General features: G+C 45.0%; 1 protein-coding gene across 2 annotated transcripts in view; it reads left to right on the forward strand.

The window, feature by feature from the left end:
• Positions 1–24,057, forward strand: part of GOLGA1 (golgin A1) — a 491,231-nt gene that overhangs the window by 351,611 nt on the left and 115,563 nt on the right. For both annotated transcript variants that reach the window (XM_086920926.1, XM_086920927.1), the window contains one exon: positions 13,792–13,894. In XM_086920926.1, coding sequence (XP_086777052.1) covers positions 13,792–13,894 — 103 coding nt within the window. The remainder of the gene's footprint in view (positions 1–13,791; positions 13,895–24,057) is intronic.

Below are 24,057 nucleotides of genomic sequence, written 5' to 3' on the forward strand. Positions count from 1 at the left end.
AGGTGTGCCTGTCACCGAAGGAGCACACACAAGAATTAATAAATTTGTCAAATATAATAAAGAATGTTGTAAAAATACCAGTATTTAACTCCACAGTATGAATAAATGCCAAGGAAACGAAGCGAAGGTCGCGCTGTAGCGTCAGGCATCAGGAAACTGACTCCGTGTGAGGATCAGCGCGGAGCGTGTAGTTGTGGGCAGCTGTAGCTAGGCAACGAGCTAAAATGGCTGCCGTGCGCAAGCGTGATGACGTGGAGGCGTGATGAGGTAGAGCGCTGGAGCATCGAGTGTACTAGCGTCAAGTGCGCGTAGGAATTGATGACGCGCAGGGACAATGACGCTGAAGAATGCCGGGTACTCACTGGCTGAAGCTTGAGCTCTCAAGGCAACCGTCACCATCAAAGGTAAACTGCTGGGAAATCGAAGAAAATCAGGTGGAAAGCAAGCTACCGTCGGCTTGAACAGCAGGTAGATGAGACGTTCCTGACGAGTAGAGAAGCATCTGGTAGGAGTGGGAGGGCGGGCATCGAGGGAGTAGGCCGAGTACTTCCTGGTGGGTGTTTGGAGTTGGTAGGTTCAGGACCCGCTCTTCGCCAAATGAAATAAGTGAATTTCTAGGCAAGAGTTGCAGGTAAAAATCTTCTTTATTTCGGTAGAAGAAACACCCACAGGGAGAAGCCGCCGCTCGACTCCAGGACTCCGGGCAACTGACTAGCGTTGCCCAGAGCGCTAGAACCGAACGGAGGAGTGGAACATAAACAAGAGGAGGCAATCCCTCGTGCTGGGCACAGCACGAGGGAAGGCATATACTACAGTTACTTACCTGTAACTTTAGTTTTCCAGTATTGGAGTCTTTCATAGATTCACATGCGACCCGCCCTCCTCCCCTGGAAAAGCTCAACCTTCTACATTTTATGGTTATAATGTGGCACTACGGCTACGACAATCTGAGGTTCTCTATGGAAGGTTCTACAGGGTGAGGCTAATCTGATTGGTTGATGATTTTATTTGGTCTCTTTTACAAAAAGAGGTGGATATGTTACAAAACTAGGATGGGCCTAGGCCTAGTTTCCGATTTGTTGTGATTTGTACTACTATTTTTATATTTATCGGGGACTCCCATCTCGACAACTGGGAATGATTCAAGCATTTGAATCTATGAAAGTTTCCAATACTGGAGAACTAAAGTTACTGGTAAGCAACTTGTTTTCTTTCAGTTCAGGAGTGGAACCTCTACATGATTGCCGTTCTCCCTCCTAACTGGTCTTAAGCCTGTGAAACTTGAAGAGGTATCTTGCTCCTTTTACGTCCCTGAAGGAAAGCATACTGCACTTGTTGACATGATCTATGGGAATATTTGGACCATTCACAGCTGACTTGAAGGTCTATGTGGTATAATCTCAACAAACTAAGATTAGTCAAGATCAAAGTTCTCCAAGAGTAGCTGCCCAGGAAAGAACAAAAACCCAATGGATATCCTCAGGATTGAGGAGCTATATAATTGCTGTCTGCTCAAGGGGGGGAACCTGACTCATCATGTTTTCCAGAAGGACCGGAATATGGTTGGTCTTCAAACCTCCAGTCATGTGGGGCCAGGTTCAGTTGGACCTCATTTTAGGACAATTTGAACCATCTTTGGAGCTGTGATGGTGCTAGGGATATTCTTGATTAAAGGTGCAGTTAGCATCTAATCCTAAAATACCATCTGCCTTTATCTCTGGTTGGTCCTCTGACTCCCAGGGATCCCCTGGTTCCATTAGTGCCCCTGCTTCCTATAAAGCTTGTTAGTTAAGTATTTGTTGTGTTTCAACATTACATGGCAGTTAGCCAGTGGGGGCTGAGCAAGGATAGTTTTTTAATACATTGTGAGGGCTGGTGTGCAAGGCAGAATACCTTTCCAAAATGTCTGACATTACAGCATCTTTTGAGGAAACTTTTTTTCTTGATCATGGCTGCCATACAGGCTTTCCTAAAAAGCTGTAAAGGGTGGAAAGTCAGAATTAAGAATAACGAAAGCACAACTCAGCTCACTTCTCGGAGAAGACAAGGAAAATTGAACTTGAACTGCAATGTGCTGCAACTAATCAGCGGTCCTTGAGTTCCCCTGCAGTGGGTGTACCTAAGGCAGAGATTGCTTTTTCACACCCCATTGTAGGCTCTCCTAGCAACAATGCTTCTGGGAACTCTTTTCTGCTCCCGGATGATGCTGAGCTGGCACTCTCCCTGGCGTCTCTCACACCCTCTAACCACTTCAACGATCCTCTGCCTTCTAAACTTCTCAAAGATCTCAATTCAGCCATTCTCCCACTGTGGGCCCGGATCATTCAAGAATCTCTTGTACAGGGGAGAATTGTTGACTGCCTCATGATGGGGCAAGTCACTCCCATCCCTAAGAAGCCTAATGTTGACTTAGCTGATCCCACTAATTTCTGTCCGATCACTAGCATAATGACTTTAGCAAAATTACTCGAGAAATGCATCCACACACATCTCTGCAACCACGTCAAGAAATTTCAGCTCCTTGACCTTTACCAGTCTGATTTCATAGCAGGGCACTATACTGAAACTGCACTTACCCACATAGTTGATTAAGCCTTGAGATCCCTTGATCAAAATGTCCCTTGTCTTCTGATCCTTTTTGTCTTGTCCTCAGCATGTTACACTATTAAACATGAAATCCTGATTGCTATTCTTCAACACAGGATGGGGTTATCGTGCCCTATCTTAAATTGGTTGGCTTCTTTCTTGAATAGCCATACCCAAAGAATCAAAGTCAACCAATCACTTGCTGCCAGTACCCTGGTCACGATTGGAGTACCTCAAGGTTCTGCACTGTCGCCCACACTCTTCAACCTTTTTATGGAACTTCTTTCCAATATTCTGAACGACTCCCAAATTTCAATACCATATGTACGCTGATGACACGCAACTTTATTTGAAGACCTCGTCTCTTAATGACATAAAAACTCTAATTGATACGCTTTGGAAAACGCAACAGTTGTTAAACTCCCTTAAAACAGACTTCCTTCTGATTTCCCCCTACCACCACTCGGCTCCTACCCAAGACTGGATCAAACAACTCTCCGCACTCAACTGCACCCCTCATGTTGTTGACTCTGCTAGATCTTTAGACATCACCCTGGACAAATACCTAAACATGCAAGCTCACATTAGTGCCCCTATTAGGGGTGCCAATCATCAGCTGAACTCCCTAAGGAAAGCCAAGCCATTCTTGCCTCCTGAGGACGTCCAGACAGCTGTCCAATCCCTAGTTATCTCACGCTTGGAATATGGTTTGGTGACCCTTGCCGGCCTTCCTAAAGCTAATCTGGCTCCGCTGAGAGACACTCTTAACGCATCGGCCAGACTCGTCACAGGCTCCAGAAAGCATGATCTTATCACGCTGGACTTAATTCAGCTTAACTGGCTATCCATTGAAGCAAGGATTCGCTTCAAGATTGCTTACCTGACGCACAAAGCTATTCACTGCAACACCCCCGTCTACCTAGCAAAAAGACTTGAGCTATCTGGCTTGAGGCGGCACATAAGAAGCTCTAATACTCTACTTTTGAAACCACCCAAATTCAATAAGAAAAGAACTTACAACCGTACCTTCTCTGGTCTTGCTCCTAGAATTTGGAATTCTCTTCCTCCCGAGATCAGATCCAACCCATCAACTACGTCTTTCAAAAAACATGTCAAGTGGCTAATACTGAACGTCCATCTACAGCAATAGCCCTGATGCCATCATTAATCCACCTCCATCGCCAGCTTGACAATCTTTTTACCGATCGCTCTAAATTCATGTTTCTCTTCACAGGTCCTTCTTGATGTATTACCTGCTGTAACTTTTTTAGATACTTCTTGTGTGCTATTTTGTTCCGTACCCTTGTTTTAAAACTCTTGCCATGTACCCTCCTTTGTACAGCCCTCTGATACCCTTTTTTGGGTCATGTTTGCGCTCTATAAAACTTTCCAAATAAATAACTGAAGCTAATTTTTCCCAATACCAATAAAGGACTGTTGCCCAAGTGTCAGTCTGTCCTCAGATCTTCCAACCTTTGACTCAGACGCCTCCAGACTTCAACTTGTACTCTTCACAAGCCTCTAATATTTGGTTGATGTAATCTTTAGTCTCTAGGTAGGTATCCGTTCATAGATGTTAAGAGGAAGTACGATTAATGCTGCTAGAACAGAGATCCTCACAGAAAAGCTGTCATATTCAAAGATGTCTCTACTGTCTCCAAATCCTTAAAGTACTTTTGGCTTGGCAATAAGCAGTTCCTCCTTCCTTACTGACTCTCTGTGTTGCTAACATGGCTGGAACCTCAGTAGAAACTAGATTTCTGTGTAAGAGGCCTGGCTTACTGCAAAGACCAGTATTACCATAAATAACTGGGATGCATATCTTAATTAGCAATATTTTTATGCCATATGCAGGATTGATTACTCCAGAGGAGCTGGGGCTGTGGTATTTTTCCTGAGGGAGAAAGCAATACAGGTGGTTGTGTGACAGAGACCCTGTTGTTGCACAAAAAGTATTGAGGGACAGCGGTACGAATAAAGGCAGCCCTTGTGGGGAGATCGGTTGATGGAGAAATAAGTACAGCAAATTTGATGATTAAAATTCATGAACGAATTTCAGCCACTCTCAAGGTGAGCAAGTAAGACAGTAATGTGCCAGAATACCACACCAGCAACACCCGCATATTAACCTGGACCTCCTTCCATAGAGGCCATCTTAAAGAGTGCTTCGGCTCTAGAGGATAAGGGTGAGGTCCTTGTGCTTTATACACCAATGCAGGGTGTGATTTATCATCACATTGTGAATCATGGATCTTAGCTGACCTCCTGTCCATAGATTTACTTGTTCAAGAATTTTAAAGCAGAAATTAGGAAGGTAGAAGATTGTAGCTGAACAGTTCTTCTACTGATACCTTCATGGGCATACACCACAGAGTTGAAGATGGAAAAATGATTGTGATGAAGGGCCTCTAGACAATATTTGGGAAGTGATGTGTAGTCCATAGTAACGTGCAGCAGTATCATCTTATATCTTATTTCAAGATGAGGAGTACATAAACTAGGAAACTGCTTTTGGACTGTCACACCTTGCCCCAAAAGAGCATTTCTGTCTGGCGTTGAATGAGAAGTGGTTTGGAAATGCAAACAGTGCTGCTTTGAAAAGCAGTTGCATAGACCAATGAAGTCTGAAACAATAGTACTGATAGGTCCAAGCTAGAAATAAGTGTGACTTTAATAATCTGTGGCGTATGAGAAATGAAAGAGACGGATCTTTCTGGATTGAAGTCTGAACTCCTGTTTTCCTGAGTATTTGTTTAAAGGTATGTTAAGCTGTGATGTGTAGGTATATGTGGCCTTTGTATATTCAAAACTAGCCAAAAGGAAACATGCAGTCAAACAAAAGCAGAGAGTCAACGAGTGACAGGAGAGGTACCTGGATGTTTATGTATGTTGCATTTGTCTAGTGCAAACCGTGCCAAAATATAGGAAGGAAGACTCATGTCAGTCAACATCTACACCCCAAGAATGCACCTTTTCATGCTCTTACAGAAGCTTGAGTATTTCAGAGCTCTTTCCAGCTGGCATAAACTTTGACTACCTCATCACCCATTGCTCAACACAGCATGGACACAGTACATCCTATATGGTTTATGAACCCATGCACCACATATGCATGAAAATAAATGGGACTATAATTGTCCTGCAACAAGTTCCTAACATTCCCATTTCTATACTTTTTCCTGCGGTCACAAACCATATGTCACAGGCTAATGCATCACTTTGCCTCAAACATTCTCGTCTCTCCCTTATGTTGGTACAGCATCTCTGTAACATGAGTTTAGATTCAGGCTTGACATTGTCACAGTGGATGACTCATGCATCCTCAGACCCCACAAGTGCTAAAAGGGAGCACAAACACCCCTGAAAGAGGGCAGAACTGTCACTTTGACATTACCTGAGGAGGTTGGAAAGCTTCCCCTGTAAGTAGGGGAAAATAATGTGTTGGATGCTCACTGGATATGGATCAGAAGTATGTTTTATTTTTCCTGGGCATGTGGTTGACCAAGAGATGAGGTGGTGATAGATACTTATAACGCATTTGTAGCATATTGAGTTCTTGATCAAAGTCATCAAGGGTAGGTACGAAGATGTAAAGACATGCATGATATTGCTAGGCCCTCGAAAGAGTCACAACCCACTGTAACGAGTGTTGTGGTGACTGGTGTCTCAGTACATCAGGATGATGGGTGTAGTCAGAAACCAGAATCTTGAACTACGTTTTTTGAGGTGGCAGGAGGGGTTGGCAGCATTGCATGACTCATGTCCTGGACTAGCGGGGGAACTTCAGGCAGTAACTGCATGTGCAAGGATCCTGATCAAGACACTGTAAAACGGAAATATGAGACGAGGTTAGTGGTTTGTTGTAAAACTGTGATCCCATGTAAGTGCAGGGTGTTTTGCTAAGACCTGTCTTCAGAGGGTATTCACAGTCACCTATGGCAGAAGTGAAAATCATGAATGTTGGGAGGAGCTTTTAGATGCAGTATGATGTATGGTATTACTCCCTTGCAGGATATAGTTATGGTGTCTGTCTTTGCATTGTAGCAAATACCCTACTGATATCTTGGGTGAATTCACCATGCCCGGAACGCAATGAGTTTTTTTGAGTATAAGCTCAAGTGCATGTTGGCATCATCTTCACACTAGATGTTACCACTTTGTACTTTTAGCAGTTGAAGTAGACAGAGGTTCTAACAACAAAAGATCCGGGGGTCTATAACGGAGCTTCAAGTACTCCGAGCTGCTGCAAAACTCCTACATAAGTGAGTTAGGCGCTAATAGAGCTATATAAGTCTCTATATCAGAATGTGTGCCAGGACAAACCTGTCGAAGGACCTACTGAGATTGTTGGTAAGACCCGTACAGAGATGTGTTGGATTCCCATCAAATAGGTATGTAGATCAAGTGTTCTCATTTGGTCATCCAAAAATGGGGTGGTATGTCTCTTGATCAATGAGACCCATCCATCGCCCTTACTCAATTGGGTCGCACCATCAATCGCTAAGATATAGTTATGGTGTCTGTCTTTGCATTGTAGCAAATACCCTACTGATATCTTGGGTGACTTCACCATGCCCGGAACGCAATGAGTTTTTTGGAGTATAAGCTCAAGTGCATGTTGGCATCATCTTCACACTAGATGTTACCACTTTGTACTTTTAGCAGTTGAAGTAGACAGAGGTTCACCTACAAAGTTTTTGGGTGGGAATGTAGAGACTTCTAGCCTCCGATTACTCACCATTTTAAATATTCCCCAGGCATCAGACTTGATCCGGAAACATTTCAGTAGTACCTTGTGTGCGCAGAAAGATGCACACTGACGCAGTTCCGTTCCACAAATTGTGTGGGCCCATGTAGGAGCCACCCCTGCACGCTGACGTTAGTTCCCAACTTTACGCGCCAACAGACCCTTATCTGGAACTCCCTTCATGTCTCTGACATTGTTTCCAGTGTGCAAGGGATACTACCCCTAAAAACAACAGGTTTCAAGCCCTGTAGGGACTGTCGCAAATAAATGTCTGTGACAGATTCTCACCAGGTATGCCTGTGGGGTCTTGCAACAACTCCAAGGCCTGCATCGAATGCTCATTGATGAACTCGAAGGCCATCAAGGACCGTGAGGTGAAGCTCTACATAGCCAAGCACATAGACTCTTCAATGGAACTGCTCCAAGTCGCTGTCCATATCCAAAATTCAGTCCCGGTCTCATTTTCAATTTCAAAGCTGCTCAATTGGTCGATCTTTTTTGCGACCAAAATCATAAGGTGTGTCTAAGAAGAAGCAAGAACAAGAAATGGAAGTGTGATTCCGCTCGGTCACTTCACTATCATTCGCTGGAGCAAGTGCAGGGTGGCGCCACACTTCTCGATCTCTAAGTCCAGCGACTTTGGAGCTGATCCTGCAATATGTTCTGGCATAACCTGAGTTTCGGGGGCCATCAGTCATACCACAACAGATATGAGTTCCACACAGCCATGCTCTGGCTCTTCGGATCCTTACCCATTCCCTCTGGTGCGCCTTTGATCCCCAAGGAGTCAGTAAGCTTTACATCTGTAGTACCGCTGCTGGGAGCACCCCTGGCACCAGTTGGACTTTTTGAGCGCATCTTGCCTCCAGCTCCACTTCTGATCCTGCTTACAGTACCACAACCTGTGCAGGCCCCGGGCTCTACGACACCACCACTTCAACCTCAATTTATGTTGTGCCAGATTCCATCCAAGTTGCCTCTTCCTCCCACTTGATTTGCCACCCCCACAAGGGAAACCACACTCTTTAAATTCCCTTGTGGGGCACGTTCAGACATGTACTATGATCCATGTGATAACTTTGCTCGAACCTACCAGGATGATAATTGGTACGAGGACCTACAGGAGGCTGGTGTTCTTGATACCTCTTCTGTAATGGGTCTCCCTCACCTATTAGACTTTCCACGGAGGAATCTGCTTCCTACACCATGGTGATGATGATCAAATTCAAAGGTGATGTGTAGGGCAGCTGTAGTCTTTAACCTCCAACTCCCCATTATGGAGATTAAGACAAATGTATTGACAGAAGTCCCACAACCAGGGCAAACATCTTCTGAGCCCATTCTTCCATTTAACCAGGCACTGACGGATACTTAGTGTGTTCTTTTTTAAACTCTTGTTTATTAAGATTTACAACCAAAACCCTTCACATTATTTGCTAACTGTAAATTGAGGTCTAGAATCCTAACACAGTGTTCACCTACATACATTTGTCCATCTCTAGTGTTATATGTCACTCACACATTTCCACATGGTGTTACCCGCTTGCTCAACCTCCCCTGGCTTTTACTATTCTCAGTTGCCCGAGAATCCCCATGCAGGTGCATCTGCCATTCTGCACCTTAACTAACTCCAATTCTTCCTCTTCACTCCTGCTGGAGCCCCTCACTTTATCATGTTTGTGTAGAATCCCCGGGCCCAATATACTTGTTCTTCAGAGCTCATGCACCAATTCAGATTCAACTCCCACTCAACCACTGTTGGTGTTGACGCTGCCCCCCAGTACTATGTCTCGTCAAGCCACCCTTAGGGCTGCGTTGCAGAAAAGCCACATATGCCTAGCTTCCCCTGTTGGGGGTGGTAAGCTCCAGGTCAATCTCAACAATTGGTGAAAGTTTCTTAATGACATTTTCTCAGTATTCCCACATTTGTAGGCAACCTACGAGGGTATACAGCAATGTACCTTGCTGCCTGCATCCCCGAAGATATCTGTCCTACACATTTTCAGTATCCGTGTTCTGGTGTAATATACCCTGTGAAATAGTATACAAGGAAAAGGTGCCCCCTGTTTACTTTTAGGTGCAAGAGGAGGGGGGAAAAGCAAACAACCTGAAACAAACCTCTTATCTGACCTATTTCATTTAAACATTGGTAATCACTCAAAACATGACATTTCCCTCAGTCTCCATTGGATAACATTGGGCACTGACCCTAAATCTGACCTCTGCACCCGGCCGCCCCTGTGCCGCTGGTGGTGCAGTTTTGGTGCCAATCTGATCCTTGCCAAGTGTTCACCTGGAACCCGGAAAACTGTACTTACCTGAATAAACACATTCTTGTTTTCCTCCCATAGGTTGAAATTGCAAAGCTTGAAAATTGCATTGTGTCCACTTTTTAAAGAATACATGACTTTTCCTGAAAACATACTTACCTCTGCGAACATCTTGATCTTAAAATAAATCTTGAAAGAAGCTTAATTTTCTATAATTGTTGCGGATCTCCTTTTTGTGTTGTGTCATTTATTAGTCCCTGTGTGTATAACAAATGTCTTAAACTCCTCTGTGTTTGGCCTAAAGCTGCTTCCTACACTACCACAAGTAGTAAATGGTTAAAAATATTTGGCAGACATGTGTTTTCATCCTCCAGTTTAGCCCTTGGATCTGTTGGCACCAAAACTGCTCATTGGGCCGCAACTGCCACACACTTTTGGATTTGGTGGCACAAGTCTTTAGTAGTATTCCGAAAGACCTTTGGCCTGTTCTTACTCAGGTAATTTCAGACGGCCGGGATGTGGCCAAGTTCACGATTTATTGTGGCTTGGACTCCATTGATTCCATGGGCGGGCCATAGGCACCATCATTTGCATTCACCACAATGCGTGACTGCAATCGACTGGGTTCTCAGGCATTGTCCAGTCCTCACTGATGGGCATGTTCTTCGATTGACTCACCTGTTTGGGGACATGGCTTATTCAGCTTTAAAGCATTTTAGGGAGATCAGGGTGACTGCACGCTCTTCAGGCCTTTATGCACCACCTTGCCACCTGCAAGAGTTTCACTTCTCCTTTAGTAGCTTTGAATGTGGTGCCCCCTTACTGCAAGCCTGTCCAGCCTCCACAGGTAAATCGAGGAGTTTTGTAGTGGAGGCTGCAGTGCCCCCATGGCCAATGTTATTGCGCCGCTCATTCTGCCTCTGGACCTCTGCATGATGCTTATTTCCATGTACCTATCCGTCCATCCATATATCCAGGGGCAGTGGGTTTAAGTGTTCACAGAGGACACCACTGCTATGGGATACAACAAACTGGGTGGGGTGAGGTCACGGTCCCAGTTCCAGGAGGCGTTACCCCTCTGGAAGTGGCTGGACCACCAAGAAATTTCCCACATTGCAGGAACTGTGATTGCCAGGGTGGATAGGTTCAGACATTGGTGCCTCATGGATCACAAGTGGCAGGTAAACCTGGAGGTAGTGAGATGTCTCTTCCAGGAATGGGGAAAACCTTTGCTAGAGCTGTTTGCCACCGCAGAGAACACACAACGTCATCTGTTAAAGCGCATTCGTTTTTCTAAGGACGCTTTCGCTCAGAGACACAATCCACCTCACATGGATCTCTGGACTCCTGTATGCCTTTCCACCGATACCACTCCTGCCCCAAGTTCTCAAGAAGATCCGCAACCATCGGGCCAAAGTCATCCTAGAGGGTCTGGAATGAGGACAGATAATCTGGTATCCAGAGCTCCTGGGCTTGATCACCCGTCCTTCAATCTGGCTAGTCCTCAGGGCAAGATTCTGCACCTGAGCCTTCGCAAGCTTGGAAATTGAGCAGTGACAGCTGAACCACTTTGATCTTCCTCCTGAGGTAGTTGATGTCATCTTGGCAGTCAACCATCCCTAGACAAAAACTGTATAGGCTTTTAGTTGGGATGAATTTGTACTTTGGTGTGACACTAGCCAGATTTATCCCCCGAAGTGCAAATTATCTGACGTTCTCTTGTTTGTTTTGGCTCTTGCCTGCAACGTTTTGCTTTGGGCATTGTTAATGCCTGCTTTCCTTTTTATGGTTGACAGATCAGGCCCCCTTATTTAAGTCACCATGTGAGCTGCGATTTTTCAGCAATTTCTTCTGTGAAAAAATAGATAAAATCTACTCATCCTTCTCCAATAATGACCAGAAAACGACTGAGCATCACGATGATGCAGAGCCTTTTTCATTGGCTTGGTTGAACTCTTTTTTGTCCGACAGATCGCAATCTGTCCGACTAGGCAGTTACACTTCCACACCTCGAAAGATCAAGTATGGTGTACCACAGGGGGCATCATTAAGCCCAACATTATTTAATGTTTATGTATCATCGTTAGCCACTATAGGGAAGAAGTGGGGCGTTAACATCTGCTCATACGCAGATGATACGCAACTAATGATTGTCTTAAATGGTCAAGAAGACTCCAAAAACAGACTGCTCAACTGCCTTACTGAATTATCCAGTTGGATGCATAATCATTGTCTGAAATTAAATGCCGATAAATCGGAGATTCTATTGTTCGGCGGTTCCCAACAGCTTTTTGGATGACACCTGGTGGCCTAACATTCTTGGTACACCCCCTAAACCAACTCAGACGGCGAGGAATTTGGGAGTCCATATTGACAATGCATTGTCAATGAAAAACCACGTAACAACTGTTTGTGGTAAAGGCTTCGCGCTATTGAAAATGCTACGAAGAGTGTTTCCCTGGATTCCCCTGGAATGTAGAAAGATCTTAGTCCAGTCACTATTAATTAGTAGACTTGACTACGGGAATTCTCTATTCGTTGGCATGGCGGATTATTTATTTTCAAAGTTACAGCTCGTTCAGAATGCGGCTGCAAAAACCGTATGTAACAAAAGAAAATATGACTCCGCTACAAGTTGTTTGAGAGCCTTACACTGGCTGCCAATGAGAGAAAGAGCCTCTTTCAAAATGCTGTGCATTACCCACAGAGTACTGCATAATACCGGCCCGACTATCCTAAAAAACAGAATCAACTTCTATGTACCAAATAGAAATCTTCGCTCCCAATTCACTGCAAGAGCGGTAACCACTCGAATAAAGAAGGTTAGGACGGGTGGCCGTGCCTTCTCACATCTAGCTGCAAACCTGTGGAATAACTTACCGACAGACCTAAGACTTACTGATGGTTACCTTACCTTAAGAAAAAAACTTAAAACCACGCTGTTCCCTAATACTCATTAAAAGTATCATCGACCTGTGTCAGCTCTCTGTACATTGTTTAATCTTAGCGCCATGATATCCTTTTAGAATGAATGTTAGCGCTTTAGAAATACTTTTACCATTACCATTGAAAGGGCTTAAACACGTTTCCTCCTCCTCCTTTTGTGATGGTTCTTTGGGACCTTAATCTAGTGGTTACTTACTATGCACTCTGTTCGAACTGCTCTACAGCTGTCCATAACAGCTCCTTTCTATCAAAACTGTTCCTCATTGCCAGTGCCTCGACACATTGTGTCAATAAGCTCCACCATATACCACCTTCTTCCCTGACAAACTGGTTCTGGTGACATGGATATCTTTTAAGCCAAATATTTGTGATGCTAAGTCACGTCAATGAAACCATCACCCTGCCGGTGTTCTATGCTCCACTCACCCCTCTAAGAGGGAGGATAGACTCCATCTTTTGGACCCTAACACAGCGCTGAGCTTCTACATAGAGCGTGCCAAAGATCACTTGTGGTGTATGATCAGCTCATTGTGGGGTTTGCTTGTGTGAAAAAAGTAGGTACATTACTTATTGATTTGAACCTTAGGTGACAGTATGTGGTTGATTCCACTGTCTGAATTGTTTAGTTCTTGCAGATGGTTGTCACCAGATGCATAACCACCCTGTAATCTGCTGTGTATTGACAGCGATGATGCATGTCATAATTGTTGGTCATGATCATTACAGTTTAGCTCGCCTTACTTGCTCCTGGTTACCTGTGGCATGTTTTATCTTTCTTAACACTTGGCTGCGAATAAAGAAACAATTTGTACCCTATTCCTTTAAATGATGTCTGGGTACACGAAAGTCATAGTTTTGGTCTGGAAAGAGTTTAAAATAAGCTTTGTATGTATTTTACAATTTGCAGCTGTCCAGTTCTTTGTAGTTATGTAATTTAGGTGGTAGAGCATTTTGTGTCAAAGCGTTAGCTGCTGGGTTGCAGTCTTTCTTTAGCTGGTTATGTGGGTCTTATGAATGCACTGGGATGCACTTGATTATTGGTTTCGGTGAATATGTTGTGGTTGATGCTGCTAGGATTTTTTCAATTCATTCTCAGCTTTGCAGATTCTGCAACATTACCCTTTTCTCAATCGGGCCCCATGGTTTTCTAATAAAATGTACAAACTCTGCGATATATATATCTGTATTTCCAGAAATAACAACCTTGTTAGACCATAAAAATAGCATATTTTTCTTCTTTAGGTGACAAATCTGGAATATGCAATTCAGGAGAAAGATGAGGCTCTCCATGAAAAACAGCAAGTGGTGAATGGAAATGAAGAGGAAATAGACAAACTGAGGCAGGGTAAGAGATAGTTTTAGACTGCTGATTTTACAACTGCTTGTTGATTGCACATCTCCATCCTGCAAAGTTGGTAGCCGTCAATCTTATTTTATGATATCCTCCTGTCAGTTTGGAGAAGAAGCATGCACTGCATGACACAGTACACTCACTAATCTTAGGTTTCATGGGGGCAAGTGTGTGAGATGCAAAAAATGACCCTACGAATTTAATTCAGTATTTTTGTATTATCTTTTTTCTGTTTCGACTAACAATGAGATGATAAGCCTGGCATATGATGTCCACTATTCTAGTGGGCACCTTGCACCAGTCTAATCGACTCTTATTGATGGTGGTTGCAAAGTCACCCTTATAGACAAGCTATCCCAGTGGTAGCATGGACCAGCAGTCATAGGCTATGACTTCAGAGAGCATGTGACGCAAGCTGTTTTACCAATTATAATCCCTTGAATACCAAATGAAAAACCACCACACAAGGTATATATCAATATATATATATATATATATATATATATATATATATATATATATATATATATATATATATATATATATATATATATATATATATATATATATATATATATATGTATTTATTTCTAACACAAACCCTCTGCACTCCTTATGAGGTCAGAGGTCAAAGTACATCACAAGTTACTCAATTAGCATACGATAAGTTGCACAAATAAGGTTATGCCCTAGGGGCCTAATAAACCATATACTAAGAAAGTGGTATAAGAACCACGTCTGAAACAGTGAGTAGGCCTAGGGCCCGGGGAATCGCTGGGGCTACACTAAACAACCAAAGGTTAGGAAGTAGGAGGCCCACAGAAGATGCATGCAGTGTCTAAACACAGTCGCGAGTTACCATTGACTTATAATGGGAAACTAAGAAGTTACAAAGTTACTGTTTAAGGGCACTTCCGGATGGACTACGACAAAACCCCTTTAGACTAGGAAACTTCGAGAGTCAAGACCCACAGGAGCACCGGAGTACTCGTGTTACCTCACCCAGGGAAGCCGGGTGCATAGGTGCCTTTTGGTGTCGGGTTTCGTCGTCGTTTTCTATGGAGATCTGCAAAGAAGTGCTGCAGGCGACCAGAGGAAAAGTGTCCGGGTGGATCCAAGGATGGATTGAAGATCTGAAAAACCTGAAAGCAGAGGGGACAGAGTCTGGGTCACTAGCCAGTGACCAGGAAGGAACCAGGCGATGTCGCGATGATCTCAGGTGAAGAGGCAAAGCTTGTCTCTGCAGCCACGAGGACCAGGAGGTGTCGACGATGACCAGGAGCTGGATTCGAGCTGTCCCTCGAAGGATCTAGTTGACTGCGGTGTCGGTATCCGGATTGGACCCAACAAGCCTTGGCAAACGCAATCCACGCAGGAAGTGAAGATGGGCTTTGGTGCAGATTAGCAAGGTCTGAGGAGCTTCTACTTTGCAGGGAAGCTGAAGCAAGCCTGGAGCAACCAGGAAATCAGTTTGGTTTCAAAGGAATGTCTTCAGGGGGCTCACTAGCCAACAGGCTAGCAACCGGGAAGACGCGTCGAGCTGAAATGCAAGAGCAGGTCCCACGCGGCACTCATGGAGTGAGGAGGGCTGAGCTTCAATGCAAATGGTGCTCGGGTCTGGGGCTTCTCGTACCCCAATGCACAACTGCGAGTTACCTCAGGAGTCGATGCAGTTAGCAAAATGCAGGATGTCCAGGGTGTCCGGTCCCATGTCTCTGGTGTCCGCCACAGGTCTCAGCTTTGCTGTGGATGTGGGTCGGAGTCTGGAAGACCAGTTCCTGTGTCGCTAAGTCTTCGAGGTCCGGTGGGAGCGTTGACAAAGCAGACCGGCAAGTTACTGGTGGTGCCTGTTTAAACAGGGTGGTCACTCCTTGACCACAAGGGAGATGTCTTCCATCTTCTAGTCAGAATAGAATGTCGAAGGTCCAAGAGTTCTGTATCAAAGTTTTGTTCCAGGACAATCTAAAGTCTGGGGACACAGCTCCTATACTTATACTAAGCTAAGGGGCTGGATTACCTGCTAGGTCCCTCCTATGGGTGGACCTGGGAAGGGGGTGGTTACACCCCTTTCCCATTGTCCATTTTCGCACCAGAGCGGGCTGGAGTGCCCCAGCAACTGGTTTGAATCATTATCCTCACAGAAACTTTGCTCAAATCTTCATCCACTCCAATTCTCGACCTCTTGGTACCCCTCACCCATGACATAATTCGTCTTGACAGAGACAAGAAGTTGGGTGGTGGCCTAGCCTGTATACACCCGAGTAAGCTTGCGGTCTCCCTTTCAGAGTCATCTTTGCCGGTAACATGCGAATACCTTTGAATCACGGCCCGGGCGCCCTAAAAATGAAGCCCATTTCCCGTCCGCGCAGCGGGCGGGCGCGCCGATGGCGCGCCGAAGGCGCGCCAGAGGCAAGCCCGTCTGGGCCCGTCCGGGCCAGATCGGGCCCAGGGCCAGCCTCTATGCCCATTTCTCGGCAAGATCCAGTCGCTTTCACTAGGGATCAATTGCTGGCATTACAAAACCACGGGGCTTCAGGTTGCTCTCAACGGGACTGGACGATGGCTCCGTTCTGCCGCTGTCGGTCCTGCCCTGAGCCTGGATCCGTGGGGACCAACGGCAAGAAAACCAGCCGAGTCCTGAGGATGGCACTTCTTAACTGTAGATCTTTGCCAAAACATGCGGTAGAAATCAACTTGTTGATCGAGGACAGCAACCTGGATCTGCTTTTCCTCACGGAAACATGGTTAACCCCTTTCACTGATTTTGATACCATCTCTGCCCTACCTTGCGGTTTTAGGATTCAGACTCAGAACCGTGATAAGGGGAAAGGGGGGGGTCTTGCTATAATTCACAAGGAATCCCTGACCTGTAGATTGGAGGATAGTGGAATTTTAGACACAGAGAGCACGGGTTTCAACATCCAATTGACTCCGACATCCTCCCTCTCGGGATAACTCATTTACCGCCCGCCGGGTAACCTAAAACAATTTTTAGATTCCCTTTTAGAATCCACCTTAGCAGCTGCAGCTCGGTCCTCCAATTTCTTGGTTCTGGGAGACCTGAACTTGCATTTTGACGACCCTAACGATAAAATAGCAGTTGATGTCATCTCAAATCTAAAAGCTTTTGAATTGGATCTCATAAATACGGAATCTACTCACAATAAAGGTCATCTGTTAGACCCTATTTTTTCCAACCTTCCCAAGCTGAGAGTTTAATCTCCTCTGCCCCTACCGTGGTCCGACCATTTTTTGGTCCCTTTCTCTTGGGAAATCCACCCTGAAACAGATCGGCCCACGTGCCCTCGTATACTTCAGAGAGACTGGCCAAGGTTATCGGTGGGAGACCTCACTCGGGCCCTTGAACAATCGACTCCGGACACAGAACCTGATCCACTCCTGGCGGATGAAAACTTTACTAACTGGCTCACTAGCTCCCTGGACACGGTCCTTCCTCTTAAATTAAAAACTAAAAAGAGCAGTACCTTTAAATCCCCCTGGTTTACAACTGAACTGAGAGACCTTAGAAAATCCTGTAAGAAATTAGAAAGGAAGTGGAGGAAAGATTGGTCAACTCTTAGTAAGACCTCCTACCAGGCCGCTCTTAGACTCTACAAAGCTGCTCGGCAGAAATCTAAAGTAGAATTCTTTAAGGAGAAAATTGAAACATCAGCTAACTCCTCCAGGGAAACTTTTAAAATTGTTAATCAATTGCTCAAAATCCCTGCCCCTATAACCATACACAGGGACCCCGAACTAAGATGCGACCAGTTAGCGGAGTTTTTCGACAGGAAAATTCAAAAAATCCTAGACAGCCTGCCCCAAATGCCCACCCTACTCCCGAGAGAGGCCTCTACCCCCGTTTCTCCCAGTCCTCAGCTCGAGGCCTTCAGAACTATCACCAGGGATGACTTCAGTAACACGTTAACAATTATAAAAAGTGGCTCTCCTTCTGACCCAGCCCCTATGCACATCCTCAAACAAATTGTGGGGACGATCTCACCTAAGGCCACAGAGCTCCTAAACACCTCATTCGCCACAGGCATTGTCCCCCCTAGCTGGAAACAAGCTAAAATTAAAACACTTCTTAAGAAACCTGGATTAGATCCCTTGGACTTGGCCAATTACCGCCCAATTTCCTTGCTTCCAGGAATGGGTAAAGTGGCTGAGAAGTTGGTGAATAGGCAGCTCTCAGACTATTTGGAAAAGAATGGTCTTCTGAGCGACTCCCAAACTGGTTTTCGCCCGGGCCAGAGTACAGACACTGCCCTTCTGGTGGCTACTGAAGAAGCAAGATGCATCTTAGATTCAGGGGGATCTGCAGCCCTGATCCTCCTGGATCTAAGCGCTGCATTTGATACCGTCGACCACCCAACCTTGGTTCAGCGTCTTGCCAAAGTTGGCATTACAGGGTCGGCTCTTAGATGGCTCGAGTCCTTCCTTGATAAAAGATCGTTCAGGATTTGGGAGAATGGCTCAATGTCCAAACCTGTCCCCTTGCAGTGTGGGGTGCCGCAGGGCTCCTCCCTGAGCCCCACACTGTTCAATGTCTATATGGCCCCGTTAGAGGAGGCAGTAGCCCCCTTCGGGATCAAATCTGTTAGCTATGCGGACGATACGCAACTCATTGTCTCGCTGTCACAACAAAGGGGACACCCATCTGATTTGTCAGGCTGTTTGTCAGCTATCTTCTCCTGGATGACTGCCTCCAAACTTAGACTCAATGGAGCGAAGACCGAGATCATGGTCATGGGTCACCCACTTCCATCTCTGTCCTCCGACCATTGGCCTCCCTGTATGGGGGACCCACCACCCCCAAAGGAGAAAGTCAAGAGTCTTGGGGTCTGGTTTGAACCCCAACTCACCTTTATGACCCATGCGCAGAAGGTGGCTGGAGGATGTTTTGGATCATTGCGGGCCGTAAGGAAGGTCCTCCCCCTGCTCCCCTTCGAATCAAGAAAACTTCTGATTCAGGGCCTAATCCTGGCCAGACTGGATTATGGCAATGCCCTCCTCCTGGCGGCACCCCTGGCCACGATTAACATCTTACAGCGGGTCCAGAACGCCGCAGCCAGGCTCCTTATGGGAGTCCCGAGATGGGTTTCAGCCAAGCCCCTGCTTAGAGCCTTGCATTGGCTTCCAATCCAGGAGCGAATTTCCTTCAAATCACTTTGTATTGCATATAAATCCCTCCAAGGTAACGGCCCCCCAGCCCTCAGGGGATTGATCCGTCCTTACAAAGCCACTCGTGCCCTCCGATCTGATGAAGAAAACCTGGCCGTTACTCCTAGAGTAAGGAAGGCCCGCATGGGAGGTCGTCGCTTCTCGCTGAACGCAGCAAAAAAATGGAATGCCCTGCCTAGGGACCTACGGAAGGAACCTTCATACCTTAAGTTTAGAAAGTCACTTAAAACCTTCCTTTTCCCCAAAGCTCCCTAAACTTTTCTTCCTCATTTCGCTCTGTTATTAATTGTTTTAGCGCTGGGACGCTCAAGGGCAGCCATGCGCTCTATAAATCCAATTCCATTCCATTCCTTTGTCTCAGTCTCTCCTCTCACAATCATCTGGTCTGCAAACTACACTCATTCTACCATCCCCCAGGCGATAATCTCCCCTTCATTGAACAATTATTGGAAATCATCTCGGGCAATGTAGACTCAACCCAATCTCACATCTACCTGGGAGATTTTAATCTTCACTGGTCTAACACTAATGATCATGCAGTCTCATGCCTAAAATCCTTTTTACTCGACCACGATCTGATTCTGTGACCAGCCTACTCACACTAAAGGGGAAACCTTAGATCTCTTCATCTCCAAAGGTCAATCCATCGATTTGGATTCCATTATACCTTGTGATTGGTCAGACCATCACATCATTTCCTTCCATATCAACTCAGAGCTTCACCGGAGTAAGACACAAAAAACCAAACCAAAGATCTGGAAAAGGGATCTCAGAGATTTCAATACAGATTAACTAGCTACCTGCTGCAATCAAGCCCTCGCTCCGCATTCAGATTTATCTGAAGTACATGCTCTCACCGATTTCTACAACTCTTCCATTTCCAGTATCATGGATTTGATGGCCCCACTCCAACAAAAAAATGTTCCAGCAAAAATTTCCAAACCATGATTCAATGGCAACCTAAATTCTGAACGGCGTAACCTAAGGGCCTTTGAACGGTCCTGGAGAACCACCCCATCAGCTGACAATCTAAAAAACCTTAGAGCAGCAAGAAGTGTATATAACAAACAAATCAAGACAGCCAAGGCAGACTATTTCAGAACCCAACTTAACCAAGCTGCGAATCGATCCAAGAAACTATTCGAACTGGTGAAACAACAATCAGTAGCAGCCCCTAACCACTCAGCTTCAGACATCATACCTCCCTCTTGTGTTGATTTGGCTGCCTTTTTTTCGGAAAAAAATAGGCTTATCATCACTGACCTGGAAACCAGGAAGTCACTATTGCCACCCAATAAGCCCGCACTCCTACCGGCTGCTCCTGACAAAACAACACCACCAACTAGTTGGAGTATAAAGAACAACGCTTCCTGGGACACCTTCAACCCCTTAACGAAAATGATATCAAAAAGGTACTGCAGATTATCAACCCATCCAATCACTTCAATGACCCATTACCACGTAACATCTTCAAATTAGTTAAGGACGAAATCACCCCCTTCTGGACAAAGATAGTCAATGCTTCCTTGTCACAAGGTATGATCCGAGAATGCCTCAAAGAGGCACAGGTAAAGCCTATATTGAAAAAACCCACAGCTGATAGTACAGATCTTAACAACTTCCGACCTATCTCCAGTATTCCTACCCTTGCCAAACTCCTGGAGAAATGCGTCCAATCACAACTATGTGCTCACATTGAAAATTACCACCTCCTGGACCAACATCAATCTGGCTTTCGTAGTGGTCATAGCACCGAAGCGGCCCTCACTCACGTGATTGATGATGTATTGACAATGCTTGATCGAAATGAATCCTTCCTCCTTATCCTACTTGACCTCTCCTCCGTTTTTGACACTGTTAATCATGACAACCTCCTATTCATTCTGGAACATAGGATGGGCCTCTCAGGTCAAGTGCTGCATTGGTTTGGGTCATTCTCCCAGCCATCCCCTGTCATCATGGGGGTTCCCCAAGGATCCTCTTTATCTCCCATTCTCTTCAATCTGTTCCTGGAACCATTAGCTAACGTTCTAAATTCTTTGGACACTAGGTTCCACATGTATGCAGACGATACCTAACTCTATTTGAAAATCTCCCTTCCGGAGGACATCACCTCACTCAATTCTACCCTCCTGACTACCCAAAACTGGTTGACTAAGAACCACCTCCTGCTAAACACCTCCAAAACAGAATTCCTCCTCATTTCTCCTCCAAAATATACTCCTAATATCGATCTATGGATGAACCAACTAACCGCCTTCAACTGCTCCCCCTGCATCATCGATTCAGCTAAATTCCTAGGAATTACTCTGGACAAGCATCTGAATATGAAGTCTCACATCAGCAACGTGTGCAAGGGAACTAACCACCTTCTAAGAACACTCAGGAATCTGAAACCTTTTCTACTGCAAGCAGCTTTCAAGCAAGTGGTCCAAGCGCTTGTCCTACAGAGACTTGACTATGGCAGTGCCTCGCTTTGTGGACTCCCAAAATACGCTTTGGCCCCTCTAAAGGCCTCTCTGAATGCAGCGGCCAGATTGATCATGGGCACCAAGCGTAATACACACATCCCTCCAGTTCTAAAATCACTAAATTGGCTACCCTATGAAACTAGAATTCATCTGAAGATTGCCTGGGTCTCACACAAAGCCCTCCACTTCAAAACTCCTACCTACCTCACACAAAAACTAGAGCTATCTGGTAGATCGTCAAGGAGTGCTAATTCCCTCCTCCTGAAACGACTGACCTTCTGCAAAAAAAGAACTTGCCACTGAGCTTTCTCGGGATCTGCTCCTAAAATCTGGAACTCTCTTCCACCCGAAATTCGGAGGATCTCTTCCAAGGCCGCTTTCAAATTGGAAGCAAAGAAATTCCTCATGAAGAAGTTCTTACCTTAATAGGAGGGACAATATATATACCTTTCTTGTACTTTATTTTCCCCCCGAAAGGCGTCGGTCTCTGTATAGTATGATTCACCCCTGTTTATGATTACCTTGTAGTGTTTTTTCCTGTACAGGATTTTGTGTTTTGCTCCCCTCAAATCATTGTTACATTTTTTTCCCCAGCGCGCGTGCACCTAGGATTGTACATGTTTTATTAGCTCATTACCACTTGATTGAATGTTTAGCATAAGCACCATATAACTCATGGTTAGATTTTACTATCGTTCTGACTACTATTCATGTTTGATTATTCACTTAATACCCTTTATCACCACGCTACTTCATATAGCCCCCTTTGTCCTCTCTGGACTATAATTGAATTGCTATGCGTGAACTATTGATCTTATGATTATTTTACTATTCATGTTTGACTCTGATTGTTACCTTCCCTACAACTGTAAAGCGCTCTGATATCCTTCGGGATCTAGTCCGCGCTATATAAAACTTTATAAATAAATATTCTATTAGTGCCCTTGTCCATAATACAAGAATAACCTCCAGTATGCCAGACCAGCAGCACACTTGTACGCGTAGCACACATACACTGACACACACACACACACACATTTTCTCAAACACACATTCTCACTGTATCTCTTGCACTCTATCGTACTTGTACTTTGTCACACTCACACACAGACACACTGCCACTCTCATTTCCATTAGTCAATCAGCTTTTATTGTGTTAGTAAAGCTTGCCCTGCTGCTTCTGCTATACCTGCATTACCTTGTGAAGCTTAATAAAAAACATTCTCTATACACTATTCAAAAATAATAATATATTGCTTTGTCAATGTTTGTTACAAGCATGATGTGAAAGAAAAGTACACTTCCTTAAAATAGCTGTACGGTGCTTATATTTGGTTTCACAAGTGGATCAAGCAGTTACTGTATTGGAAATGAGCTAATCCTCATTCTCACTCGTAATTTCAAAGCATCCAACTGATCTTATGAAATGCGTAATTTCTTTGATAACCATGGATTTTATCCAGTAACACTCTGCATTTTGGGGTTTTCGAGTCCCTACTAACAATGTAAAAAAAAATCTACAAGTTCCGGAATGAAGTAATGTGTTGCATGGAAAACCAGGAATGGCTGTCACACGATCCTCAATCTATCACCATACCCCAAAGCATCAGCCCTAGGCTCCCTCCTTGCGTTATCTCACATTCTCAGTCCACTCTCCCCTCTTGCAACAGCCCCATTGTTGCAGATGGAATTAAGTAAGCATCTAGTACTACGGAAAGAGCAGGTAATTTGTGGGTGCTTTTGTAGAAATATGTGCATATTCATGAGAGTTGTCTAATTTGTATATGTGCAGAGTAAGAGGTGTGCTCATGTAACTGCTGGGTTCGGATTAATAGTGTGATTGGGTGCAGCGTGAGTGTAGCGTGAAAAATGTGCCAATGTGAGTGCCGGGTGAGCTGCTGGAATGCAATATGAGAGGAGGGCCCATGTGAGTGTCAGCTGAGAGTAGTACGTACAGAGTGACAGAAGCGAGTGCAGGGTGATGTGAGCGGTGTAAATGCAGGGTGAGGTGTGCCTGTGTGTGGTGTAGGGTGAGCGGCGAAAGTGATGAGTGAACTGTGAGAGTGACTGGCGAGTGCATAGTAAGAGGAGTTAGTGCAGAGTGAGTGTTGTGTCCCTGTGAGTTCCGGCAGACTATTGTCTCTGTGTGCAGGTGAGCAAGATGAACAGAGTGTCTTGTCTGTAAGATTGCAGACTGAGAGGTATGTCTGTGTGAGTGCAGGGTCAGAGGAGGAAGTGCACAGTGAGTGGTGTGACTCCAGGATGAGTGCTGTTTGTTTGCATGGTATGAGTGCAGGATGAGTGCTGTGCCCATGTGAGTGAAGGATGAGCTATGTGAGTGACAGGAATGCCTCTGCGAGTGCACAGTGAGTGACATGACAGTGTGAGAGTAGGGTGAGAGAAGTGACTGCAGGTTGAGTAACATGACCTGGGTGCGGGTGAAAGTGCAGAGTAAATGTAAATTGATACTTGTATAGTGCACTACTCACCTGCAAGGGTCTC

Source organism: Lissotriton vulgaris, chromosome 5, assembly GCF_964263255.1.
Source record: "Lissotriton vulgaris chromosome 5, aLisVul1.2, whole genome shotgun sequence".
NCBI classification, from domain to species: Eukaryota; Metazoa; Chordata; class Amphibia; order Caudata; family Salamandridae; genus Lissotriton; species Lissotriton vulgaris.